The sequence below is a fragment of the Alosa sapidissima genome, chromosome 5 (assembly GCF_018492685.1).
Source record: "Alosa sapidissima isolate fAloSap1 chromosome 5, fAloSap1.pri, whole genome shotgun sequence".
In the NCBI taxonomy this organism is placed as follows: Eukaryota; Metazoa; Chordata; class Actinopteri; order Clupeiformes; family Clupeidae; genus Alosa; species Alosa sapidissima.
Window position 1 is genome coordinate 7,088,701 of NC_055961.1, and position 20,620 is coordinate 7,109,320.

General features: G+C 42.6%; 1 protein-coding gene across 1 annotated transcript; it reads left to right on the top strand.

Annotated features, from left to right (window-relative positions):
- The first annotated feature begins 325 nt into the window (after positions 1 to 325).
- Positions 326 to 2,785, top strand: LOC121710028 (piggyBac transposable element-derived protein 4-like). Its single transcript, XM_042093853.1, has 2 exons — positions 326 to 2,410; positions 2,677 to 2,785. Coding segments are annotated over exons 1-2 (1,770 nt in total). The 5' UTR covers positions 326 to 641; the 3' UTR covers positions 2,678 to 2,785.
- Positions 2,786 to 20,620: the final 17,835 nt, after the last annotated feature.

A 20,620-nucleotide genomic window follows, 5' to 3' on the forward strand; every position in this document is an offset into this window, starting at 1 on the left:
ACTAGCATGCTAGCATGCTAACTATGCTAACCATGTTACTTAGCTGACTTAGCTAATCGTTTTTAGCAGTTTTGTTAAAAATGCTAACTAGCATGCTAACATGCTAGCATGCTAACTATGCTAACCATGTGACTTAGCTAACTTAGCTAATCATTTTAAGCAGTTTTGCTAAAAATGCTAACTAGCATGCTAACATGCTAGCATGCTAACTATGCTAACCATGTTACTTAGCTAACTTCGCTAACTAGCTACAGTGGGTAGGAGTCATAGTTGATGACAAGTAACAGTTACAATGGCTGAACAGTTAAAAAGTTCAGTAGTTTAACCCGTTTACTGCCAACGGTGCATATATGCGCCCACAATGAGTGTGTTCTAGAATGCCAAGGGTGCATATGTGCGCCCAAGGAGCATCATCATTGCCGCGCTAACATGTAGCCAATTAAAACATCGTTACTGTGCTGTTGCTATGTTGATATGATAGTAAACATGTTCTAGACAGATCACGATTGGTTAATATTTCACAAATATGCTAATTACGTCATTCACAAACTTCAAAAAACAAATTAGCATCAGCTAAATATCAAGCTATCTAGCTAGCACACAGAGAGAGTTTGCGATTGCGGTACCGTGAATTTACGACCATGGAGGAGAGTTTTAATTTCAACTGGGACAGTGACAGCGATGAGGAGTTTTTCGGATTTGGAGAGGAGGACTTGGAGGGGGTCCTGTGTGGTCCAGGGGAGGACGAGGAGGGAGTCGAAGAAGGAGGAGCGGCCGGCAACTTCACCGAGGCCGGCGACTTCACTGGCTGTGGTGAGGGAGACGCCCCGCGGGAGTGGCTAGATGTGACAGGCAAGACGGTGGCCACTGAGGGGGAGAGGAAGCGATCTGATGGGAGGATCCCTTTTGTACACACCAACCCACGACCTGGTCCGCAGAGAGTTTGGGATTGTAGTGATCCATACCTTTTTTTTAAAGCCTTTTTTAGCGATTGTGTCATTGATCTCATGGTGGCTGAGACAAACCGCTATGCTGAGGCGTTAGCTTCCACCGAGCTAGCGAGTCACTCTCGTTTACGTGACTATAAACCCACTGATCGCTCTGAGATGGAGGCGTTTTTGGCCATTCAGATCAGCATGGGTCTGACTAGAAAGCCTCAAATCGCTGATTACTGGAGCACCCAAAGTTCACTGGGCTTGACACCAAATTTCGCCCGTGTAATGACACGCAACCGCTTTCAGCTCTTGTCCTCCTGCATCCACTTCAATGACAACTCTCTGAGGTTGGAGAGAGGTCAGCCGGGTTATGATCCACTTTTTAAAATCCGCCCACTTATGGATCTAGTCCTGAAGAGTTTTCAGAGCGAGTACTACCCCCACGAACACCTCTCCATTGATGAATCCATGGTTTCATTTCGTGGAAGGGTGTTTTTTCGTCAGTACGTGCCAAATAAAAGACACCGGTTTGGTCTGAAGAATTTTGTCCTATCAGACGCGACAAGTAATTACACGTACCTGTGGCACGTATACACTGGAGGGGCCTTCAACTACGATCGCTGTCTGGGTATTGGCCATAGTTCAGTTGTTGGCTTGCTAAGGGAAGCCAAGCTTTTGGGGAAGGGACACAGTCTCTATACTGACAGCTACTACACCTCACCCGCTCTTTTCCAAGAGCTCCACCGGCAAAACACCGGCGCGTGTGGAACTGTTCGTGTGAACAGGAAAGGCATGCCCCCTCAACTCCATGGTCTGAAACTGCGGCCTTCAGATCCCCCTGTGTTTTTTGAAAAACGTCCACTTTTAACTGCGTCTTTTCGTGATGCTGGCACAGTCACTGTCCTCTCCACAGTGCACGACAATCTCGTTATCACCAAACGAGTGCGTAGCAAGGGGCCTGATGGCTACAGAACTTTGCGCAAGCCAAAGAGCGTGGAGGACTACAACCGCTTCATGGGAGGGGTAGATCGCGGAGACCAGCTATGCTCCTATTACAGCTACCAACACCGTGCAATGAAGTGGTACCATCGGTTGTTCCATCATATCCGAGAGGTCGCACTTGTGAATGCCTACATCTTGCACAAAGAAAGTGGCAATACAATGCAGTCGGCTGGATTCCGCGAGCTTGTGGTGAAGGGGCTACTGAGACGGAGGCAAATTGAGCTCACTCCTCCTCCCAGGCCAATCAGCACACCGTTAGTGCCCGTGCGTCTCACTGGTCGACACTTTCTCGGACAACACGAGAAATCGCGTCCGGACTGCAAAGTCTGTTCCACGCGGAAGCGCAGTCCAGATGACGCACATAGAGGGAGGAAGCAGACACCTTTCTTCTGCAAGACCTGTTCAGACCACCCTGCACTGTGCCCCACTGACTGCTTTGAGATGTACCATACAAAGCTTGTGTACAAACACTGGTGAGATGTTGTTTGCTTATTATAGTAGGCTATCTAGTATGCGTATCTGCTAGTATCTGGTAAATTACATTAATTTTAATATGCACATGTTGATATGCATTTTCCTTGTTTCATACAATGTAATAATTACTACTATTGATTATATAAAAGTTATTTATGCACGTTAAATTACACTGCTAATAACTATAAATGTAGACATTTGCCAAAATGTTCCATTTTGTTTGAATTTTCTTCTCTAAATATAGTTTTTTCCCCTTTTTTTTCAGAATCTTCCATCTCAGGCATCCACCACTACCAGCCTAGGTTGTCTAGGAGCACTTTCAATCAGTTAAATCAGCCTTCTTTCAATCAGTTCAAAGGATCAGTTCTTTCAATCAGTTCAAAGGATCAGTTCTTTCAATCAGTTCAAATTATCAGTTCTTTCAATCAGTTCAAATGATCAGTTATTTCAATCAGTTCAAATGATTAGTTCTTCCAATCAGTTACTGTTCATTTTTAGAAATCTATACAAAACTTGAACTGATATTTACTGTTAGTTTGTTCAAATCTCTACCAGTGTGGAGGTTTTACTGTTCATTTTTAGAAATCTATACAAAACTTGAACTGATATTTACTGTTTGTTTGTTCAAATCTCTACCAGTGTGGAGGTTTTACTGTTCATTTTTAGAAATCTATACAAAACTTGAACTGATATTTACTGTTTGTTTGTTCAAATCTCTACCAGTGTGGAGGTTTTACTGTTCATTTTTAGAAATCTATACAAAACTTGAACTGATATTTATTGTTTGTTTGTTCAAATCTCTACCAGTGTAGAGGTCTTGCTGTTCGTTTTTAGAAATCTATACAAAACTTGAACTGATATTGTTTGTTCAAATCTCTACCAGTGCAGAGGTTTTACTGTTCATTTTTAGAAATCTATACAAAACTTGAACTGATATTGTTTATTTGTTCAAATCTCTACCAGTGTAGAGGTTTTACTGTTCATTTTCAGAAATTCATACAAAACTTGAACTGATATTTATTGTTTGTTCAAATCTCTACCAGTGTAGAGGTTTTACTGTTCATTTTTAGAAATCTATACAAAACTTGAACTGGCTATAGTAGCTGGCTAGCAAGTAGCTGGCTAGTAGTACACTAGTTTCCAAAAGATGTTCAGAGTTCTTTTTTGTTCACTTCAACAGTTATTACATGTAGCTGTATACTCAAATGAAACATGGATCTAATCCAATGTGTTTTCAAAGGCAAAATAGGAAATGAATCACAGAGAACATGAGTATTGTGGCCACATATAGGTTGCTCCCCGGGCACAACACTGGTCTCTGCTGTTAGTGTGCTCACAAGAACTTAACCTATGTCAGTCCTTTACTGTTTGCAGATGTTAAAAAAACACCCCAGCAGGTGGACATTTTTTCTTTTATGATCTGCAAATTGTCATGTGCAAAGTATCTTGGTTTGTCACCAATACAATAGTGTATATATACTCTTTTGATCCCGTGAGGGAAATTTGGTCTCTGCATTTATCCCAATCCGTGAATTAGTGAAACACACTCAGCACACAGTGAACATACAGTGAGGTGAAGCACACACCTTGCTCAAGGGCACTTCAGCCGTTCCTACTGGTCGGGATTCGAATGGGCAACCCTCCGGTTAGTTCAAAGCGCTAACCAGTAGGCCACGGCTGCCCCTCAATTACCAAAAAGAACTTATTATTTATATTTATTGTTCAATTTTACTACAGGGGTGTTTATGTTTAGTCATTCTAAACCTTTCTGGACCTGAATTTAATTGCAAAGGAACAGCATAAATAATGACATGCATGGTACTACATGATTAACATGTCACTGTTTGTTAGACTACCTGATTTATCTGAATTGAAACCGCCTACCGTTTGTCACGTTGTATGTTATAAGTTTGCTACTCAATCATTTTGTAATGATGTAATGAGATGTGTGAATATTTAGAGTATGTGATAATATATTATTAATTGATTAAATTACATATCTTCCTATGAATATTATCTATTGTGTGTGTTTTTGAGGTGATAATTCATTAGTACATATTACAAATTGTATTGTGCAACTGCTGTTTGTAATGACCACAATGACATACACAATGTTTTTGTGCAATGTTTTGGAGCCCTAAATAGAGGCAGTGGTGTAACATCCTTTGTTATTTGACTGTAGCTATCAAAAAGTAGTGTAAAACCAGAAAACAGATACTTTATACACAGTTTGACAATATCCAGCAGATTTTTGGGGGATTTAGAATGTTGCTCTGGCAGTGAGGGGGTGCAGTATTCTAGAATTCCGTGGCAGTTAAAGAGTTAAAGGGTTGAATTGTTTAACAGTGAAATATTGTAGTGAGGACTTTTATTTTGAAACAGTTTTTGGCAGAGGAAGCAGTTGAACAGGATGTGTAGTCTTAATAGGGCCAGTTTGTATGCTTAAAGCCTGAGACTGGCAGTTGGTCCAGGTGGCCCGAACACCTGCCATAGGATTCTAATTGCTTAACGGCCGTATTGTGATGTCATAATCATAATGTTAAGTCAATGGGGAAATTTTGATTAGTTTTTAATTAATAGTTTAAAAAGTATAAAAGTTACAAAGTTGAAAAATACATAGCACCCATGTCCTAAGTAAGACCTACGTAACATAGTTTGAATGAAGTTTCTACGTTAAACGGTTGAAGCTGCATTAAATGCGTTAGAAGAAGAAGAAGAATAAGAAGAAGCCTAGGAAGAACAGTACAGTGCATTTTCATGCACTGTAAAAAGCCTTGGAATAACAGTACAGTGCATTTTCATGCACTGTAAAAAGCCTTGGAATAACAGTACAGTGCATTTTCATGCACTGTAATAAGAAGAAGCCTAGGAAGAACAGTACAGTGCATTTTCATGCACTGTAATAAAATGCCTTGGAATAACAGTACAGTGCATTTTCATGCACTGTAATAATAATAAAATGCCTTGGAATAACAGTACAGTGCATTTTCATGCACTGTAATAAGAAGCCTAGGAAGAACAGTACAGTGCATTTTCATGCACTGTAATAATAAGAAGAAGCCAGGAGATTTCAAGATAGTAGATTCCATCCTCTATAATAATCAAAAACCCTGGACGCCCAGATCAAGTGACAGAGAGACCAATTCCTTGCTATGAACAAATGGCTAGGACCCGAGACGGATTTGTCCCCAAAGCGGCTAATGTGCTAGTCACTTTGAACATAAAAATGAAATTTCATGCAACGGCCATCGGTGCCAAATTGGAGCTACGTAACAATTTTATGATCCTATTCGTCACTTACCTATCCACCTTCCAGGTATATGGCTCTCTTAGCAAACCCTATACTACAATCACACTCTTTCTTAAGTATAAATGGTGTATATATGGCCCCTTCTGGCATTTATGCATCACTCCCCTTTGTTACTCGCAACGTCATCCCTCTTCTCCTCCGGGCATTCACACTAGCGTGAGAACGGGTGGGCGCGCTGGCCGCGAGTGCGCTCCACCGAGGGGACGGGCCGCCGTGCTCTGCCTTAGGTTGCCCCTGCTGGCCAATAGGGTCGTACCCGTCCTTGAGCACTGACCGCGCCACACACCTGCCACACCGCTGGGCAGGCCAGGTCCGACGCACGGTAAGTCGGGGCGAGGTGAGCACTTCTAGTAGCAAGCTTTTGATTACATCTATCCAGTGTTGGATGGTCTTGCAGGTGAGGGCTAATCCTCTACAAATCTTAAGTTACCGTCTATGAATAGCGAAGCACTAGCATTAACATCTAAAAGATATAAAATTGAATCAGGATTAATAGGGCGACTTATTCGTATCAGGTCACAGCCCATGACTCTACTCCTTTTACTCCGTCACCCGGGCGTGCAGGCATGTGTCTTGTGAGTTACCCATCAGTGTTGTGTGTGTGAGTGTAAGTCAGTGCATGTGTAGAGATGGGTGACTCACAGGACCCCACCTCTACTTGTACATGACCGGGGGAGGAAACTCTTGTTCCTCCTCCAGCATTCGATCCACAAACTCTTCTTCCATTATTCACTCCACACTAGTTTGCACAAGGAGGATTCTATCACTTCCATCCTCCTCGCCCCAGGGCATCATTACATTTTGAACCACTAATTGTCTAGCAACTACCTTGGAGCAAACCTTTCCACAACACTGAATAATGCAGCAAAACATTCCTACAACTAGAGCTGCTCCCAGCAATATCTTTCCAAAAAATGCCACAATCTGACCCCCCCATGACCCAAAAGTGTCCGTCAGCCACTGGGTTATAGGGGCGAAGACTCCTGCGATGCCTGCGGCATCAAACGTCGGTCCTTTTCCAGAGTTCTCGTGCACTTCCTTGTTTACAGCCTTGAGTCTGTTCAACGCGGTCGAGAACTCATTCATGTTCTCATCTGCACCTGGGACATATGTGCAGCATGAGTCTGTCCCAACGATAGCGCACACTCCCCCTTCTTTCGCCAATATCCAGTCCACTGCTATTCTGGTTACAGTGCATGAAAATGCACTGTACTGTTCTTCCTAGGCAACTTCAACAACTTCTTCTTATTACAGTGCATGAAAATGCACTGTACTGTTCTTCCTAGGCAACTTCTTCTTCTTCTTATTATTATTCCGCTTACCACTTTTTCCGTACGTCAAATATCTACCTACAGTATACACAGGCATTAAACTATTTGAATATCAACATTCATTAAACTGCTAGAAAACGTTAGCTAAGTTAGCTAAGTAACATGGTTAGCATGTTAGCATTGCTAGCACTGCTATAAAACATTAGCTAAGTAATATGGTTAGCATAGTTAAAAATCTTAGCATAACTGCTAGCAAACATTAGAGCCATTCCAACTTTTAGTTATCGTCAAATATCTACCTATACACAGCCATTAAACTATTTGAATATCAACATTCATTAAACTTCCAGTCTGTCAACAACTTTTAAACTATTTACCTTCAACTTTTAAACGGTCTACTTTTAAACTATCATTAAACTATCTATTAAACTAGCTGTCGATCAACAATTTTTAAACTATCTACTGTCTATCAACAACTTTTAAACTATCTACATTCAGCTTTTAAACAGTCTACTTTTAAACTATCAACTTTTATTAAGCTATGCAACCACCATGTCTATCCTAGCATTACCGTAGTAACCATCTCTGTATTATCTGTTTTAACTATACATGATATTTTACATCACAACTTTAGCATTTTCATGCACTGGTAATTCCTTGGAATTGCATTTCTAGTTATTATTATTCCGCTTACCACTTTTTCCGTACGCAATTTCTCTTGGAACAGTTTAACTTAGAAACTTCATTCAAACTTTGTAACGTAGGTCTTCAAACAGATCGGGTTGGTATGACTTTTCAACTTTGAAACTTTTATACTTTTTAAACTATTGAAGAAAAACTTTTTAAAAATCCCCATAGACTTAACATTGCCGATTGTGACATCATAATACAGCCGTTAAGCAATTAGAATCCTATGGCAGGTGTTCAGGCCACCTGGATCAACTGCCAGTCTCAGGCTTTAAGCATACAAACTGGCCCTATTAAGACTACACATCCTGTTCAACTGCTTCCTCTGCCAAAAACTGTTTCAAAATAAAAGTCCTCACCACAATATTTCACTATTAAACAATCTAACCCTTTAAACTACTGAACTTTTTAACTGTTCAGCCATTGTAACTGTTACTTGACATCGACTATGACTCCTACCCACTGTAGCTAGTTAGCATAGTTAACATGTTAACATAGTTAGCATGCTAGTTAGCATTTTTAACAAAACTGCTAAAAATGATTAGCTAAGTTAGCTAAGTAACGTGGTTAGCATAGTTAGCATGTTAACATTGTTAGCATGCTAGTTAGCATAGTTAGCATAACTACTAAAAATGATAAGCTAGGTTAGCTAAGTCACATGGTTAACATAGTTAGCATTGCTAACATAGTTAGCATGTTTAGCAAAACTGCTAGAAAACATTAGTTAAGTTAGCTAAGTAGCATTGCTAGCATAGTTAGCATGTTTAGCAAAACTGCTAGAAAACGTTAGCTAAGTTAACTAAGTAACATGGTTAGCATGTTAGCATTGCTAACACTACTATAAAACATTAGCTAAGTAACATGGTTAGCATAGTTAAAAATCTTAGCATAACTGCTAGCAAACATTAGAGCCATTCCAACTTTCAGTTATCGTCAAATATCTACCTATACACAGCCATTAAACTATTTGAATATCAACATTCATTAAACTTCCAGTCTGTCAACAACTTTTAAACTATTTACCTTCAACTTTTAAACAGTCTACTTTTAAACTATCTATTAAACTATCATTAAACTATCTATTAAACTAGCTGCCTATCAACAACTTTTAAACTATCTACTGTCTATCAACAACTTTTAAACCATCTACATTCAGCTAAACAGTCTACTTTTAAACTATCAACTTTTATTAAGCTATGCAACCACCATGTCTATCCTAGCATCACCGTAGTAACCATCTCTGTATTATCTGTTTTAACTATACATGATATTTTACATCACAACTTTAGCATTTTCATGCACTGGTAATTCCTTGGAATTGCATATCTAGTTTCTATTGCCATTTTTGCGGTAGCGTTCAGTCTCCTATCAAACGCGTCGAATGCGTCTATGGTGTCATTCATAAACCGCAGGGCGTTATAGTGGATGTAGTTGATCTATTGAACATTCTTGGAGATGGCTGCGGCTGGTCCATAGAAGGGAATGGCGGCTTCAAATCCGGCGAGCACCTCGTCCCGTACCTTGAATTGTTCCGGGACGTTTTGGGGTTGTCCAAAGTTGTCTATGTATATTCCGTCGTTCTCGTCAGTGCCTCTTCGGCTTCTCTTCAGGTTCTCGTTTGTGGGTGTCTGCTGGCCGCTCCCTGGGCTGGTTGAGTTCACTGTCGAGTTGCGTTCTGACCAAGGGACTACGTAAGTCTGCTGAGCCAGGATCACCCTGGCGCATTTTCCTCTCCAATACTTTGGAAGGGTATTTCGCAGTCCCCATCTTCTTCCGCATACCCACCACAGGTCTGCTAAGGGAATGTCTTGTCCATACGCCCAACTTGTGTCCATCATCGTGGTGTTTAGTTCAACCCCAATTCGTTTCCCATTCTCGCTACTTTCTACCAGGCTGAACAGGAAGTTATTAAGTTCATGAACCCACTTCGCTGCACAGCGTCCTTCGAATGCTCCAACATCCTGCGCGCTTCGCTGGACTGTCTTTGCAGTAGGGAGTACTTCGAAGCACTCAAACTCTACATCTTCTGGAATCTCGTAGATCCGGTGGGTTTTCTTTGCTACTCTCCTTCCCATGCCTGGATAGTCTTTTCCACATCTCGCCTCATTCTGTTGCGAGGCGTGTGCCATTCCCCTTTGTCCTGCAGAGTAGGGGCCTATACTGGTCCACCTCCTCCTCGGTATATCACTTCCTAGAAAAGGGGGAGAGCTTGTTTTCTTGGTATTGCTTCCCTGACTCTCGATACACTGCATCTTCTTCTCCTGTTCCTGGTGCAGGCAGTATTGTCAACTTTGGCCTTACTGCTGAGCACACATAACAGCCTCCTTCTGGGTTTACTGTCCTTGCTGTGTATTTGGCTCAGCGCGCCGGTTGATCTCCTTTTTCTTTTCTTGGCTTGAGTCCCATTAGCCCGGCTCTTTGACAGGGTCTCGGGAAGTGTGTTTGTGCTATTTACATTTTTACTCTCATTTTTGCTTTGAGTCATTGCATTGTCCAGTACCGGGATGTACTCATTCTCTAATGTCTCTGGCTCTTGTGTATACGTGTCATCTCCTGATCCTCCTATGTACAGAATATTGTCCGTGTCTAGGGCACTGTCTTCGAGCAGCTCCTCTCCGTCCCCTCGCAGAGCGTCATTGGGGGTGACGGTCTGCCCTCCTTCAGTCGCTTTCGTCGTCTTCTGGGAAGCTCTGGAGAGGCCAGTCGAAGGCCTCTTCGAAGTCTCCCCAACGGGCGCCGGGGAAACCATACCGGTCGACCCCTTGGAGTATTCGTCTTGTCTCTTGGCTGGTCCCTGGGCGGTCATCCCCGGAGTGTTGTGCCCTGAGTCCGTCGGCCTCTCCACAGGCTCCACAGGAAGTCGCGAGCCTTGCTGAGGAGGTGTCCGGGGGGGAGGCGTAAGGAGATCCGGTAGTCTGAGGGCGTAGAGGGCCTCGGCAAGTCCTGCGGCCGATGGCTGTGCTCCATCCTGGTCGTCAGCAGGGGCGCTGATCATGAAATATCAAAGTAACAAGCCCACACATCTGTGGGTGAAGCCAACTCTTATACCTTACCCCACACCCATGGAAAATCACAAGTTGTCACCCTCCATTAATCACTTAACCTTCTGGTATTTTAACAGAGATAAGAAATGTTTACAACCCCACTTAACCATCTGGTGTTTTGACAAAGATAAGAAATGTTTATGACCCCGCATCCTGGGGTTATCCACAATTCGCTGACACAAGGATTAATTTAACTAAACATTCTAACATAGGAGTTTCAGAAAACACAAGGGTCAGAGTAAGGAGATGACAATTAGATTTCACTACACGTGATGGTATACTAAACATTCAATGAGAAAAATAAAAATTATCCCACATATTCCCCCCTGTGGAGCTGTAAATCTACATGTTTAATACAGTACTCTACATGTGTATATACTACCACAACTCTTCTAATCAACACTGTATTTAAACCTACCAAACAATGGTTAAAAGTTACCTCCTATAATTAATCAGGTTATTGAAGTTCTAAATCTAAATTACAAAGGGAAAACAGAAAATGAAAAAAAAAAAAAAAATCATTTAAACCAGGTACATAGGGTCAGACTCATTTGTACACTTCTTTTACTAACATGTTTCCTCTATCTCAATATCTGGTGTTTCCCTGAATGGGAAGATGTCTTCATACGTTCCAGTCGCAGTAACCGATACATAACTTGTCACTGTAGCCTGTCTGTTTAGAGCTCTAAATATACAAGCTAATGTGAACTTCCCTATAAGAAGTACTATACAACCACCACAGAGACAAGGAATGGTAATCCAATTCGTAACATTACCATCAGGATGTTTGAGGCAGTTGTACCAAATCTTTTTTCAAAGTCCTCAAGAAACATATCAAAAGCAGTGAGTGGAGGTGGATCTGGCACAGCTTTTCGGATGTCTTCAATATATTGGGTAATATTGTTGTACTCATCTGGCACTAAGAAGCAACATGAGGTCTCAACGACCTGACACAGACCCCCTTGCTCTGCTAACAACAAGTCTAGGGCCATTCTATGGGCTACTAGCTCAGTTCGCATATATTTTACTTCCTCATTCAGCATCGAAAGAGCTGCTGCTGTTTCATTCGCTACACTTTGCAGGTGATAAGCTAGTCCGTTATTTTTTTGTAAAGCTGCTACAATATTTCAACAAAAATATTTCTTAACTACAAAAACTCAGTGTCTAAAAACTCAGTGTCATTCAGACTCAACCCTCTTGTTGTTTTATTATCTTTTTCATTGTCGTTTGAACGTTGGCAAGCAGGCATGTTGCGGTTGCAATTTAAGTGAAATTTCTACAGTAGGCCTACAACATGCTGTTAGGCTGGGCTACTGTCAATGTACTTGTACAGGTAAATGTTCAACAATTGCTGGTGTACAGGTTATATAATCAATTAGCTAAATCATTTGTCCAGCTGTTTAAACATTTTTTCGTGCTACATTCAAACGCAAAAGGTGCTTTGATATATTTTTCGTTTGAACGTCGGCAAGCAGGCATGCTTTGGTTGCAATGAATGAGGATAATTGCTTTTTTTTTGCATTATTTTGAATATGACTCGCTCCAGTCTCAACAGCACATACTTTTTCCACACGCTAAGTTCTAACACACATAGGCCTATCCCCTCTCGCTTTCTCTCTCTCCATCCCTGCACACGGTGCTTTCTTAAAGGAGCTGCACCATTTTACAACAATTGCATCTACATTTTCATATTAGAATGTTTTGTCAAGTGTAAGCTTAAACTACCTTGATCAATTTAAGTTCCCGTCCCCCCGCTGCGTCATGGAAGCAGTAAGTCAGTCGCATCAAAAATAGTAGTGGCACCCAAGTGACACCTTGTGGTTGTTTGTGATGCTGAACTCTCTCCCTCCTCTCCCCCCTCCACCCTCAGCTACATAACATCCTGGACATTGGACCCACAATGGCCGCCTGCACTACTCCACTTGCACACTTGTACACTTTGCAACTTGTTGTTGTTGTCGTCCTGAAAACACAACACTTCTGCTGCTCTTACATAACTTGCACCACTATGCCACTTTCTTTCTTACTTAGGTCACTCGCACCTGAAAAGATGTGTCTTAGCATACCCAACATGTGTCATTATTTCCTGTTAATGTTGTTTTGGCACGAAAGGCTAACTCACATTGGCTAACTTTATTGTTACCACACACTTCATCCTTAAGGGAGGAAGTTATAACCCTTAGATGAATAATAAGCAAAACAATCACCAACATCTCGTCTTCTCAGTTATTCAAACCCAAAATAAAACCTAATCCTAGTCTTCAACAGCAGAGCTGACTTGGGTGGTTTAGTCCCTCCTCAGGTTACTGTCAAAAATAAAATTAAACCAAAACAACAAACTTGTAATGTTTATCTAGCTAAACTGAGAAATAATATTCTTATATGATGCTAGTGATATTTTATTAATCCTCTTCAAAATATGTATTCAAAAAATGTTTGTCAATCCTCTCGTGCAACCACGTGTTGGTTATGATACTCAGTTCAATCCATGTTCAATCAATTAATGCACAAATAGGCTGACACCAGACATAATTTCACTGCATTTCTTACTTCCAGTAACTATATGCATGTGACAATAAACTTCCTTGTATCCCCCTTGTATCCCTTGTATTGTTCTGGATTCTTCACCACTCTACAGTGTGACAAATAGACCCAAGAGTCTCTATCCGCAATCCTCATGGCTGTAGGTGTCGCTAAGAACACTTGATGAGGTTCCAGTATCCTTTACAAATCTTTGATGAGTCTCCAGGAGCCTGGCTTGGCTGGGTGTGTCCTGGAAGTTTTGTGGAAGGGCTGAGGCCACCTGTTGGGAAACAGAAGACAGAGCAGCAATCAGTTCTCGCATGTAACCATTGTCCTATGTATATCTCTTAGGTTAGGTGGGAGCCGGCAAGGGACGTCCGGTCAAAATCTCAAAAGGGCTAAACCCTGTAGATATTGATGAACGGCCTCTAAGGTAGAGAAGAGCTAAAGGAAGAGCTGTCACCCAATCCATCCCTGTTGACACAGTGATTTTAGTCAGTTTTGCTTTCAACATTGAATTCATTCTTTCTACAGCACTGTGGGTGGTATGCACAATGGGTTCTGAAGTCAATTTGCAATTTCTCTGACAACATTTTAATGATTTTATTCACAAAATGTGCTCCATTGTCCGAAGTTAGTTTCTTGGGTACTGCCCATCTTGGCACAACATCTCTCATTAAAGCCTTAGCTACTGATAAGGCATTTGCATGTCAACTATCACCAAACAATATTCATATCCTCTACATTTGTCCAATTGGATGAAATCCATCATAATGTGTTCAAATGGGCCTTCAGGTGGTGGGTGATGTCCTTCCTTGACTCTCTTTGTAGGTGCAACATTATATTTTAGGCATGTAATGCACCTTGCACAAAACATGGTTGCTACTATAGTGAATCCCGGTGCAAAATAGATTTTCTCTACTGTCTGAGTCATAGCATTAGCATTTGCATGATCTAAACCATGTGATAGCCAGCAATAATGTGAAAACAAGACTTTGGAAGAACTGGTCTGCCTGTCGGGGTATGTACCCACAGACCATGTGTATTTTCTTTACAATTTTTCCATTTCCGTCGTTCCTTATTATCTGATGATTTCTGTGCTTCCTTTAAAGCTTCTTCAGATGTAACTACATCTGGTATTTGTAAGTTTACGAAATAATTAATTGTGTTTTGTGGTTTCAAAAATTCAGGTGGTATTCTCTGTACTCCCCCCTGCGCGGCTCTCTTAGCTGCCGCGTCTGCCCTTTTATTGCCCAAGCTGATAGCATCTTTACTTGCAGAGTGGGCTGCACATTTTACGACAGCCACAGCAGCAGGAAGTTGAATGGCATCCAACAATATAGCTATCAGATCTTTGTGTTGTAATGGTTTGCCTGCAGCTGTGAGAAAACCTCTTTCTTTCCAAATTGCCCCATGGTCATGTACAATTCCCCAGGAATACCGACTATCAGTATAAATAAAAACAGATTTACCTTTTGCCAAAATACATGCTCTATATAGGGCTACCAATTCAGCTGCTTGGGCAAAAAAAGTACCTGGGAGGGAGTGAGATTCAACCACTTCAAATTGATTCACTACAGAGTAACCAGTCCCCACCTCTCCGGACTCCAAACGCATAGATGAGCCATCAACAAACAGTATTAGGTCAGGATTTGACAGAGGTGTTTCAGAAATGTCAGGGCGCGGTTTAGTGCACATAGAGACAACTTCACAGCAATCATGCAAATCTCCATCATCTGCTGTTGGCAGTAATGTTGCTGGGTTAAGTGTTGTACACCGTGCAAGAGTTACATGACTCAGGGTTAATAACACATGCTGATATGTCAGGAGACGGGCAGGTGTAAGATGTGAAGTTTTTGCTTGTAAAAGCAATGAGTGTACTTCATGTGGGACATATACAGTGAGTGGATGCAACAACAATGTCAGCACAAGCTAACACCCCACTGGCAGCTGCTGCTACAGACTTCAGGCAAGGGATCATCCCTCTCGCTACTTGATCTAATTGCTTAGATAAATAAGCCAATGGTCTGTGCTGACCCCCATGTTGTTGACATAACACCCCCGACATGTACCCTGCTTTTTCACCCACAAACAACTGGAATGGTAGATCATAATTAGGCAACCCCAGGGCTGGAGCTGACACTAATGCTTGTTTCAGATCTACAAAGACTCTATCACAATTGTCAGTCCAAGTCAGTTCGTCAGTCAAGTTTTTTCATGTATTTGCACATGCTTGGAGAGGCTGTGCCCTCTCTGCATAATTTAAAATCCAAGCACGGCAGTATCCAACCATTCCTAGGAATCGCAACATTTGCTGCTTTGTCCTGGGTCTGGGACAAGCAGTTATTGCTGAGATGCGAGATGCATCTAGGGCCCGGCAGCCAGGAGTGAGTAGATGACCCAAATACTTCACTCTCTCCTGGCAGTTGCAACTTTTGTTTGGAGACTTTCAGTCCCACGCTGGCCAGAAATGTTAATATTTTGCCACAGTGTCAATTTGGCACACCTCACTCGACGGACTTGTTAGTAAAACATTATCGACATAGGTGATAATAGGCTTGATAACTGCAGAATGAATTTTTAGAGGCAAGATACCAGAGCTTTGTTTGAAACGGCCCCTGACTCTGTGTATCTTTGTGGCAAATGTGGCAAAATACCTTATCCTTTGAAAATAAACGCAAATCAAAACTAAAATATGGATCCGCTCTAATTGTAACTTATGCATTTTTATCTCAATTACAGAGAAACACGTTGCATTCAGAGTCAACCTTGAGTCACAACCACCTCCTGTTGTGCAGAGAGGGAAAGCTGCTAAAAGATCTCTGCACAGGGGTGACTTTAACAAAAACACTAAACACAAAAAATTATGTATTTTGTGATGATAATACATAACCCAAGGTGTGTTGGACATGCGTCCAATCTTTGGCATTTACCACACCTCAACTAAATAAAAATCAACATGGGGATAATAATATTGAGTTTGCAAACAAATATGTCAGACCAGGTGACAGGTCTACTACATCTGCAGAGTAGCTTTACTTGTAATTACACCGGCTATTTCAGCAGTCTTAACTGTATGTCCTAATTGGTACCATTTTCTAAGTATTCTAGATCCGGGGTGTCATGAAAAGATTTCATCACAAAATGCAAGCACTCTGGAGTTTCCTTATCTTCCTGGACTGAGACTGGAGATGTTAATACTATACTAAGCTGTTTGCTAATGGTCCTTTTAAACCAACCCCATTATGTTTGAGTGAAATTATAAGATATAATTTACACATTAAGTCCCAGTCCAGTAAATTTTCGGAGCAAACACTGCTGAGGAGGAATGCTGTTTTACTACATGTTCTTTACATTTAACTACCCATGGGTAAGGAACTCTCTCAAATATGAACTGATCTAATACTCCTGTACCATGCACTTTTCATTGTCATAAACTTACACTATCCTTCTTTTCTTTCATACTAATATCTGCTCCTGTCTCGTTCAAAAAGAAAAATATCCCCATTAACAGCAAGAGAGTTGGCTGAGTAGGCTGTGCTGTTGCATTCAGAATGAGTTGAGGAAAACAGTTCAAGTTGTAAATCAGAAGTGTCACCACAGGGTCTCCTGTTCAGACCTCTCTGTCCTCTTCAGCTTTGTCATGCTGAGACCAGACAGGAGTTTGAGAGCGCTGCTGTGATGGGTGATCCCAGTACTGTTTCTGATTTTCCTTGTGACAGTGACGTGCTAAGTGGCCTTCTCCTCTGGTTAGCCCCACAGCCACATCCATGTTCTTCCTTCAAGCCTTTCATAGTTTTCAATTGTTCAGTTCCTTTAGAGCTGCTGTACTCCAAGTAACAAGCTGGCTCATAACATAGTCCATGATGTCCTCCGTATAGCCTTTGCCTCTCTCTCTTCTGCACAGGTCTATCTTTCTCTACCATAGCCCTACATTCATTTAGCTTTTCTATGCTCAACACTCCAGATGAATAAAGTTGCCCTTCAGTTCACCTATTCCATATACTTACTAATTTCCCATCTATACATTCAGATTCATACTTTCTCTACATATCCCTCAAACACCCAGGAGTCTCTACCCCTCTAGGAAGGTTAATAGCTTTACTCTTACTGCTCCCCATCGCAGTGTCCCCTTGATATTTTTATTTCCAATTACCTCACGCCTAAAATCAGAGCAAAACCCAACAAAATGTGATGACAGTCTTATCAGATACCCAATGTTCTCAGGCCTATTTTACCAATGCGCATAACCAAAAAAAACCAGAGCACTCAGTTTACTACCTACGCATAGGCAGTAAGGCCACTACCACTATCACTGGCAGGAAATATAATGCGCATAACCAAAAACAGTGCACTCACAATTTACCACCTACGCATAGGCAGTAAGGCCACTACCACTATCACTGGCAGGAAAATGTGCACCAAATGCTACCTACGCATAGGCAGCAAGGCCACTACCACTATCCCTGGCAGGAAATGTGCACTCAACCACTACCCCTCTCTCGGGTAGGGACAGGCCTTCCTTCCCTATTTTACCACCTCAAAGTGTAAAATCAGGGACTCACCACCACGTTGTCTGTGACCACCGAATACGGTCGTTACCGTATCCGAGACACAGGAGGATTCCCTCTGGCCAGGCTGGGTGCCGCGAAGCAGTGTTTGGTGCTGGTGATGGCCTTCTCCCAAGATCACAAAGAGATCTCCCTCAGTTGCAACTTTGTTGGGTCCTGCACCGTTGGTCCTCCTCGCTATGCCTCAGGAATAGGTAATCCCATCCTCGTCGCCATTAATGTGGTCAAAATTAATCCAGGACAACTGGTGTGAGACTGCAGCTTTATTCACGACGCCGGGAGCATGTTACAAACATGAAATGTCAAAATAACAAGCCCACACATCTGTGGGTGAAGCCAACTCTTATACCTTACCCCACACCCATGGAAAATCACAAGTTGTCACCCTCCATTAATCACTTAACCTTCTGGTATTTTAACAGAGATAAGAAATGTTTACAACCCCACTTAACCATCTGGTGTTTTGACAAAGATAAGAAATGTTTATGACCCCGCATCCTGGGGTTACCCACAATTCGCTGACACAAGGGTTAATTTAACTAAACATTCTAACATAGGAGTTTCAGAAAACACAAGGGTCAGAGTAAGGAGATGACAATTAGATTTCACTACACGTATATAAGGTATACTAAACATTCAATGAGAAAAATAAAAATTATCCCACAGGGGTCCTGGCGGGCTTTGGTCCCCGTCATTGTCCTCCGACTCCTCTGGACCTCTCGCTCCTTCTGGTGGCACCGCCCTGTAACAAGAGTTAAGGTGATACCACAAATCTGATCCTTCCACTCTTACCGCCCTGGGGGTAGCCTGGGCCACTCTGTAGGGTCCCTCTGCCCTGGGGTCGAGACACGATCTTAAACACCCTCAGGTACACCCAGTCTCCCACTTGGATCGGTCCTGGCTCGGTTCTCCGCTCCCGCCTTCTCTCTCTTCTCTGCTGCTCCTTGAAAACTGCCCTGTGAACTTGAGAAAGCTGTTTAATATAACTGCTCACTTCCTGCTCTAGAATTTCCAGCGGGGGCTTCTGATCCCCTCTGAACCGTGGTGTGGGCATTGCCCGCCCCGTCACCATTTTGTGCGGGGTCAGATGCGTGGTTCGATTTTTTTCACAACGCATTTTCATCAGCGCGATTGGCAGCGCGTCAACCCAATTTAGGTTTGGTAAATTTGGATCGTCGTGCGCGCTTTGGACGATCTTCGCAATTTTATTTTTCAGCGTTCCATTCGCTCTTTCGACCATCCCCTGACTCTGCGGGTGGTAAACACAACCGAACCGAGTCTTGATGAACAGCGCCTGTGCAATCTTTTTCCCTTACAGTGCGCTTTGCATTTGCATATTGCCAGTGTCTTTGGACGCATCATGGCCGCTAACAACAGCTGAATCTGCTCTAGATGCTGGATTGGGCTCCCATCCGATTTCTTGAAACCTCTCTTTTTCCACATGGCAGACATTGTGGGCATAGGCGCTGTCTGTGTGTACAGTTGCATCCTGTCCTTCCGCTAAAGAGCATGCTGCTGTCAGCGCCTTCAATTCAGCTAGTTGGGCTGAACATGGTTGTGTGCACGGCTACCTCATAACTGTCACAAAAGTTTCTGGGCCCGTCATCTGCACTACGCTAAACCCTGCATGCGTCTTGTTATCATAGTTGTGGCTAGAGCCGTCCACAAAGTAGGTGACTCCTTGTCCTAATGGCTCACTCTGCAGGTCTTCCCTCAGCTTGGAGAAGGCGATCGAGTCAGCCACACAGTCGTGTGGTTCGCCCTCATAATCAAGTGGGATGAGATCCGCCGGGTTTCCTGCTGTGTCACATGCCTTTATAGTGACATCCGGGCAGAGTGACAGATTGTAATACCTCAACTGCCTCTGAGGCGTCACGCAGAATTTCCCTTGTTCCACCAACTGCGCTATTGCGTGACTGGTGTGTATCACCACTGGCCATCCCATGGTGATGTTGGAAGCTTTGACGTAGGCCGAATATACTGCTTCAAGACCCTGAAAGCATGGTGGGTAGCCCTGGGCCACCGCGTCCAGCTTTGAGCTGTAGTAGGCAATTGCCTGTTTGCCGCGTCCATGGCACTGTGTCTGTGCCACAATTGCGGTCATGTACGCATCTCTTCCCATTTCTTTCCTGACCGACACGTACAGATAGAATGGTCTTCCGTAGTCCGGCAGTGCAAGTGCAGGCGCTTGCTGCAATTCTTCTTTGATGCGTTCAAACGCCTCATTTCCGTCCATTGTCCATGTGAGACGGTTCTTCAGGTGGCTGGTCCCAGCCTGCACAATCATGGCTCGTAGTGGGGCTATCTTCTGCTCATAGCACTCCACCTAGTCGCTGCTGAAACCTATGAGTCCAATGAATGACATCATCTGCTTCACCGTGTTTGGCTTTGGTGCCTTGGTGATTGCCTCAATGTGTTCTGGGGCGATGCCCTTGTGCCCATGCGGGATTCGGCGACCTAAGTAGATCACCTGGGGCTGTGCAAATTGTAGTTTCTTCCTTGATGCTTTGTACCTAGGGTTGCAAAGGGGCGGAAAATTTCCGGTAAATTTCCGGAAACTTACCGGAAACTTTCCAAGGGAAGTTAAGCTGGGGAATTTTGGAAATATTCCAAATTGGAAACTTTCATGAAATTAAAGGAAATTATGGGAATTTACGGGAATTAACTGGGACTTTTTGGTAATTCCTACTGTTTCATATACAGACATTAACATTTTGTTTCGTAATAAGCAATATGATTTGTTTGTTCGTATTTTCGCTTAGCTTAGCATACAAAGCTAGCTACCATGCTAGCAGGAATCCCA

What these genes read in the sequence shown, in the direction of transcription:
- LOC121710028 (XM_042093853.1), top strand. Translation starts at nt 642, where the DNA reads ATGGAGGAGAGTTTTAATTTCAACTGGGACAGTGACAGCGATGAGGAG.